Source organism: Lactuca serriola, chromosome 9 (genome assembly GCF_051521515.1).
Source record: "Lactuca serriola cultivar US96UC23 chromosome 9, Lser_US96UC23_V15, whole genome shotgun sequence".
NCBI lineage: Eukaryota > Viridiplantae > Streptophyta > Magnoliopsida > Asterales > Asteraceae > Lactuca > Lactuca serriola.
Window position 1 is genome coordinate 34,948,083 of NC_136416.1, and position 8,439 is coordinate 34,956,521.

An 8,439-nucleotide genomic window follows, 5' to 3' on the forward strand; every position below is an offset into this window, starting at 1 on the left:
CAAATTTTTGGTTCGCTTAGAACTCCAAATCTGTTGAGCCGGCTGTGATACTTGAATAGCTCCTTAATTAACACCGTCAAAGACAAGTTTCATTTTGACACTTCATCTTGACAATGTGAAAGAACATCTCGAACTCAAGAATGAGAATTCTAGTACATGATTCATGCGTTAGATGTCTTATATATAGGAAGTTGAGTACCGAAGTTCAACAGTAGGATATGTGCGACCAATTTCTTATTAATTTTCTGTTTAGCCTTATGCTCATTCCATCTTTTGGATTCTTCAAGCTTCCTTAGCCTTCTCTGAATTTGATTATCCCCAACTTTTGATGCCATAATCAGGCCGTCCCAGAGGGTGGGCGATAGGGGCGACCGTCCAGGGCCCATCTTTTAAAGGGGCCCAATTTTTTTGTGGAAATTGTTATATTTAGAAGATAGTACAAATAATTTTCTTTTAATTATTGATTTATTATAAAAAACTTGATGACATTTGTGTTTTTTAAGGGCCCATTTTTTTTTCTCTCGCTCTGGGCCTAAAATATGTTTGAAACGGCTCTGACCATAATAATAGAATTCTTGCCGGTGAATCCAGTAGGAATATGATCTCAACAAGTTGTGGTGTCTATTAGTCTATATATGTGAAGATTTGGTTCTTACTTCTTCGAGCTTTTATTTCCTTTACATTATCACTCCGAGCAGTGATTACCCATACAATTATGTATATTTCCTCTTTCCTTGGTCTTAGCTTTAAATAACTCAGTGTCAAATAAAAAAATAAATTAACAACACTTGATGTCTTTGAGGGAGATGGTTAGGAACATCTAGATGTGCATATTATAGTCTTCTTTCTCGATCTTGAAGCGCGTTGGAAAGTTGCGTATCTCATGCAACTTGGTCTTGTTCATCATCTAAGATGCTAATATCATAGACAGAAAAAATATGGCAACTAGTTTTTGAATTTATTATTATGGAGCATTGTATTGTGTGGATAAAGTTAAGTACCACAAGCAAAAGTCAAAACCTTATAGTCGTTGACCATGGAGAAGGTCAAACAGTTTTGCGTGGTGAATGCCTTAAAGGTTTCAAAACCATGCACATCCACCAATCAAAATTATGAATTGAAGGATCAATACAATCAGTTAGTTTCAAATCGGCGCAAACTTTCAACATTGTATTTTTGTAAATTATTATGACACCTACCCAAAACAATTATAGTCGCAGATTTTTTTTGTCTGTTTCTTTTTTACATCACATTTAAAGATGAATTGCATCGTAAAACTTCTTCAACTCTATAGTTTTATAAATAAAAATATTCAAATGAATTCAAGTATCATATATATTTAACCCCTTTGTTTTAAATCCCGTGTTCTGCCCCTAGTTTACAATGATGAATGTATAATAATATTTAGTTTTACCCTTGTAAATGTATAAAAAAATTCAGGTTGAAGATTTATTCATAAGAAAATATATACTGAAAAAACGTGTAATCAGTTTTTTATAATCAAGTTCAAGGTTTTAGGTTTATTCAATATTATTACATCATAGAAGTATTAATATATAGAAATATTTTTTATGACAAATTATTCTGCAAAAGTTTTCACTTTCAAGTATATATAAATAGGCAAGCACCATGCAAAGGAAAAAACATCTCAATCCACCACTTTCTAGCTATTTCTCAAATTAAAAGATCGAACTCAATGGCAAACAATCTCATCTCCACTTCCACAGCTGCCACCACCTTCATAGTCGTCCTTCTCTCACTCCTCCTCGCCGGAAAATCCCAGACTTTCTCAACCAGCTTGCGACGAACAGCGATGCCACGTGGAAAGCAAAACCTAACACACCTCCATTTTTTCTACCACAACGTGGTTGGCGGCCCAAATGCAACCGCCATTCGGGTGGCTGAAGCCCCAATTACCAACACTTCCGCCACCGGATTTGGGGCGGTGATCATGGTGGACAACCTCTTGACAGTGGGGCCGGAACCTAACTCTACTCGGGTGGGAAGAGCTCAAGGGATGTATGCATCTGCGGATTTGAATAATATGAGCTTTATGATGGTTCACAACTATGTGTTTGATGAAGAAAGGTATAATGGAAGCACTTTGAGTATATTGGGTCGGAACCCTCTTAATTCGCCGGTAAGAGAGTTCCCGGTGATTGGAGGGAGTGGTGTTTTCCGATTTGCTCGAGGGTATGCTAAAGCTCGGACTTATTTTCTAAATGCGACCAATCGAGATGCCATTGTCGAGTACAATATTTATGTCCTTCATTATTGATATTAACTTTTCATTCTTACTTATTGATGTTCTTATTTCTGGTTTTCGGTTCATGATAATTTTATTTTTATATTCTTTATTTATGAGTGTACATTTGTGTATTTCGTTTATGATGAATTAGTTATTTCTCTTTTATCATAATTTTGTCTATATTTTTTAGTAAAGTATTATTCTTTCACATTAATTTTTATTCAAACATTATCCTACTAGATTAATACTCATGGTAACCACGGATATAAAAAAAAAAAAAAAATAAAAATAAAAAAAAGCAAAACACTAGCATTTTACTTTAAAAAATTGTCATTTATAATATTACAGATTAATTAAACGAATCGTCCATCGTCCAGGTACCAAAATTCACGTACAATCCTCATTTTCAATAGTTAACTCAGAGTATCCTTCGTTTGGTTAGAAATTACACACTTCATGCCACCGGTAGGATTTTTCCGGCAATACTCGCCGGAGGTCCACGTCATCACAATTGACAGTAGTCGTCTCTAAAGGCGTTGCTGCTAATGGTTTTTTTTTTTTTTTTTGAGAAAAACTTATTTTTTATAATATTAATTTATATATATTATAAAATGTTGTTTTGATAAAAATACATATATAAATACATACCACATTATATAAAAGCATCAAAAATACCATATTTCATAAACTATTTTCCAAACAAACGTCAAACATACTATATCTAATAAATCTCAAACAAACGTGTAATATATATCATACATAAACTATTTTCCAAATCAAAAATAACATCCTCCATATCATAAAACAAGAAATATTAGTTGTCTTCGTCTTCCCCACCGTCCTCCCCATCGTTGTTTTCCTCGTTGACTTGGTTTTTAAACGAGCGAATAATGTCTCCAATGGCCGTCACAAATGCCGGGTTTTGAAGAAAAGCATTCACATCAACATCATACAATTAAGTCACAAACAAATAAGTTATGAACAATTGAACAAACTATCAAACCATCAAAGCACCAAATCAATTAAGTCTATAACAATTTAAGAAACTACCAAGCTACCAAAAATTACTACAAATACATTAGGTTCTTAACAATATAACAAAGCAACCAAATTTTTTAAGAATTTAACAAGTACCTGTGTTGGTTGCGATGCTTATGACTGTGACTGCCATTGGGATGAAGCACTTGTACCCGCAGCTGAAGAAGTTTTAGGCCCAATGCCTCTCAAATGCCCCCTTCGAGTACCCAACACCTTCTCAAATATTGCGATCCAATCAATGGTTTCTGGATCACCACCAGAGTCGGCTATGTGATGAGTCAGTAGAGCAACCTCAGCGACTAAGGCATTCTGTATTTCACAAAGATTGTTAATATATGTTAAAACTAACAAAAAAAAATTCAACAATCTACTTCATTTTTAAGTAATAATAACTTACATATTGCTCTTCAACCAATGGATCAACAAATTCTCCTCTTTTATTTACATGCGCACGATGAAATACTTCAAGTTTATTCAAATTCTGTTTAACATTGCAAAATATGTTATATTTGAATAAACATTAAAAAATATGTTATAACTGAATAAACATTATTGTAACTTACTTTCTTGAAACAAGCACTACCGTAGCTGCACGTCCCTCCACGATTCTTCACTACTTGCTTCTTCCGGCATTCTTTGTTTCCAGCGGATCGTTTTTGATGTTTTTCTGTTAAGAAATGGTCAATAGCAGCATTCCAACGTTGCTGATCCATACCCCTAGGGGCTTGAGCCCTTGCTGCCTCCACATTCCCTGCAAAATCATCAAAACGGTTTTTTGCAATATTTTTGCGGCCTCTATACCGCGCACATATCCAATTGTTTAGTGATGCCCAATAAGTTGAAGCCATGGGATGATTTGTAATCGCGTCAAAATCAAACCATCTTTACAAAAAAAATAGAGAAATTGAAAATAAATCAAAATTAAAAATATTAAATATATAACTTTATAAATAATTTACCGAAAGATACTGCAACATTCCAACCCTTTCGGCTTCAGAAACCTCTGTCCATGTGTCTTTATCAAAACCGATGTCCCGCCACATATAGCTTCCAACCTCCCGAATAAAACATTCGTACACTTCCCCAATCGGCATGTTAGTATTTACGTCAAATACTATCTTAAGAGGCCGTTCACCGTTAACTTTATAGAGTTTGTGCATTTTTTTATTTACCGCCATGCCTCTTCGTTTCGGAGGCACCACTGCATAAAAAAATATTAGTCAGAATAATTTTTTATATACATACAATGTGAAATACAATGAATTAGAATAAATTTTAATTACCATCGTTTTGGTGATCACCAAAACCCCAACCGAACGGATGTGGTGGCTCGTCACCACTGTCGCCTCCATGACCCATCACAACAGCCATGAGATGGAGTAATGCAATCCAAAAAAATGACATCCTGAAAAATTATAACACAATATGAATATATATATATATATATATATATATATATATATATATATATATATATATATATATATATATATATGACTACAACAAATACAAACCTTATTTTACTAATTAAATGTAAAAAGATTTTTTTTAATCATTCTCGCCCCCAGACACTTCAGTGTCTGCCGATACATCACTATCATAATCAGAATCTTCCTCATCATAATCAGTCTCGCAATCAGACACATTATTGATGATACTCGTCGGTGGGTCAACTTCAATATCATCTTCAACCGATTGAGAATTTTGAAAGTACTGGCTAAAGTCAATTAAAAGAGTGAAATTAGAAGATTCATTACTAAGAACGACATCGGTTGAATCATTGTCGACATTTTCAATGGGATCATGATCAACATCATTTATCGGTAGATCCCAAATTCTTCTATGATTAACATTTTCAACAACCCACCGTTGGGTGTCATTTTCGTCACTTGGAGAAGGTTCTTGGATGTAAAATACTTGCTTGGCCTGCGTAGCAAATATGAGTTGATCTTCGCTGCTCAATTTGCGTTGTGAGTCGATACTGGTGAAATTATTATCAGATTTAACTCCTGCAGTATCGAACCACTTGCAACGAAAAAGTACGGTGGAATATTTATGAGGATAATGCAACTCGATAATCTCTTCTAGCTAACCATAATATTTCTACTTATGCTCTCCCTCAGTTAGAACCCCCGAGTTTTGTGTTGATCGTTGGGCGTCACGCATAAGTACGATATACCTAACACCATTCACTATGCAAGCGGTGTAAGTAAAGGCATGCGCATGCATACCGATTGAAAGAGCCGATAACTCCTTATTAAACTCTGGAGATTTTTGTTTTTGCATATCATAGACCTTATGAAGGAACCATTTAGGAAATTCGATTTTTTCATCACTTTCAGGATGTAATGATTTGAATTCACTACATTGATGAATATATATATATATATATATATATATATATATATATATATATATATATATAGTAAAAATGCAAAATTAAAAAAAGACAATTAATTAAAAGATAAGAACACTTACGCAATATACTTTCTGACTTCTTCACAATTATCTAGCACAAACCAATGTAGACGTTTTCTCTCCTCTAGACTGAGATTTTTCATTTTCCTTCCGCTAGTCGGTCGACACTTAGACTGAAACACCCATAACTTTGTTTCTTCTATGATAACATCCTTGTTTCTTTCAAGGCGATTGAATCGAGTCTCAACATCTTCAAGGTACATCGAACAAAATGATAATGCCTCTTCAGCGACATAACCCTCAGCTATAGAACCTTCCGGCCTCGCCTTGTTTCTGACATAGTTTTTTAGTTTTTTCACATACCCTTCAAAGGGATACATCCATCTCATACATACCGGGCCTCCAGAAATTGCTTCATCAGGTAAATGCAAAACTAAATGAACCATAATGTCAAAAAACGCAGGACGATAGATCACTTCTAATTTGCACAATATTTTAATAATGGCTGGTTTCGCTTCTTTCATATCCTTCACCGACAATGTTCTTGAGCAAAGTTGCTTAAAAAACATACAAAGCTCTATTATTGGTGTATAAACACCTTTCCCCAAAAGACCTTTAACTCCAATGGGTAACAAACGTTGCATATGAATGTGATAATCATGAGATTTCAACCCAATAATGTTAGTATTGATTTCATTCACTTTCTTACTGATATTAGATCCAAACCCATCTGGCAGTTTCACATTTCTTATAAACTTACAAAAACGAATGCGGTCAGGTTTCGTGAACGAGTAAGGTGGATGGGGTTTATGGAACTTGTTTCCATTCTTTTTCAACCATAGATTTTTCCAAATGTTCAGTTTGATCAAGTCCGCCTGAGAATTTGAAGTGTCTTTAGACTTATCATTCATCAGAGAAGTACCCACAAGACTCTCACCTAGATTTTTTTCAACATGCATAAGATCGAAGTTGTGCTTCAGCTCCAGAGAAGACCAATACTCAAGTTCAAAGAATATGCTCTTTTTGGACCAATTCAACTCAAAATCCTCACGATCTCTCTTAATACCAGCTCGTTGAGCAGCTACTTTACCCGGTGGACGAAACAATAGACGAGCGTGTTGCGCTTGTATTTCTTCCTCACCAAACTTTCTTGGAGGACCTCTTGTCTCATGTTTGCCATTATAGTCCAAACTTTTTCTCCATGGATGGTCAACATCTAAGAACCGGCGATGACCAACATATATGACTTTATTTAATACTCGGTATGACGGGTTGTCTTCGTTGCAAGTCGAACAAGCTTTGTACCCTTGTCCGCTCCAACCGGATAAACTACTACGAGCGGGAAAGTCGTTTATTGTCCATAACAACATTGCTTTCATATTGAAGAATGTATTTGTCGCTGCATCTTTAGTACGTACTCCAAAACTCCATAACTGCTTCAACTCATCCACCAACAGCCTAAGGAACACATCCAAGTCCTTCTCAAGTGCTTTGGGGTCGGGAATCAACAAGGTCAACATGAAAGATGACTCTTTCATGCATAGCCATGGTGGAAGATTGTAAGTGGTGAGTATTACAGGCCACGTGCTGTGAGGATTACACATGTTACCAAACGGATTAAAACCATCAGCAGCAAGCCCTAAGCGTACGTTTCGGGGTTCCCTCGAGAAGTCAGGATACTTCATATCAAATTTTTTCCATGAAGTACCATCAACGGGATGAATCATCGTACCATTGTTGGATTGTCCGGTACTATGCCAAATCATATCTTTAGCTGTGTGTCTTGAACAGTACAAACGTTGTAGTCTGGGGGTCACGGGAAAGTATCGTAAAATCTTATGAGCCACCTTCTTACCCTTTGTATTTTCATCAACCCACCGACTCTCATTACAAACATGACATTTTTGCAACAACTCGTGTTCTTTCCAGAAAAGAAAGCAGTCATTTTTACATACGTGTATTGATTCATAACCTAAGCCGATCTTTTTAAGTGTCTTTTTTGCTTCGTAATGTGACGGGGGGACCCTGTTTCCTTTAGGAAATGCAGTTTGCAACAACTCAAGAAGCTGATCGAATGAACTATTAGTCCATTTGTTGATCACCTTGATATGCATCAGCTTTGCAAAAAATTCAAGGGACAAAAACGAACATCCAGGATATAATTTGAATTGGACTTCCTCTAACAGCTTTTGAAATCCAACATCAACACCTCTACCGTCTGTATCTAGGTTCCCTTCATTGCAGTTGGTATCATTTTCAATCACACCTCCCATAACATCATCAATAACATCGGCCATCTCGTTACTACGCGGTATGTCTTCGACAACCGGGTGAGTTGTATTTTCGCCGTGATACTTCCATATAATATAATGTGGACTAAAACCATGTTGAAGTATATGGAATTTCATTATGGCTAGTAGTATAAATTTATTGACATTGCATTTGTTACACGGGCATCTAATTTGACCTTTGTTATCGACATGTGGTTTGGACCTCTCGAGAAAAGATTCAAGTCCTTGTTGGAACAAGGTAGAGTTACGGTTTTCAATAGTAGTCCACGTTTTATCAATAGACATGTTGCAACTGAAACATAAGTTAGGCTTTAGTGTTTACTCTACAAGAAGTAGAACTTGGATTGAATATTTATAAGGATAGAGTAACCGTTCAATCAGATGAAATAGAAAACCAGACAACAGGAGAGTATTCACAAAGGTAGGCTTCTTAAACAATCAATC

At 35.6% G+C, this 8,439-nt stretch overlaps 1 protein-coding gene and 1 pseudogene across 1 annotated transcript; one reads left to right on the plus strand and one right to left on the minus strand.

Annotated features, from left to right (window-relative positions):
• The first annotated feature begins 1,666 nt into the window (after nt 1–1,666).
• Nucleotides 1,667–2,304, plus strand: LOC145074606 (dirigent protein 21 pseudogene; annotated as a pseudogene).
• A 3,456-nt stretch (nt 2,305–5,760) lies between these two features.
• On the minus strand, nt 5,761–8,001 carry LOC145075529 (uncharacterized). The gene has a single exon (XM_079021744.1). The coding sequence runs from the start codon at nt 7,999–8,001 to the stop codon at nt 5,761–5,763; it is 2,241 nt and encodes a 746-aa protein (XP_078877870.1).
• Between the last annotated feature and the right edge of the window lie 438 nt (nt 8,002–8,439).

Bases quoted from the DNA above. Each gene is read 5' to 3' on its own strand.
- LOC145075529 (XM_079021744.1), bottom strand. From the start codon at position 8,001: ATGGCCGATGTTATTGATGATGTTATGGGAGGTGTGATTGAAAATGAT.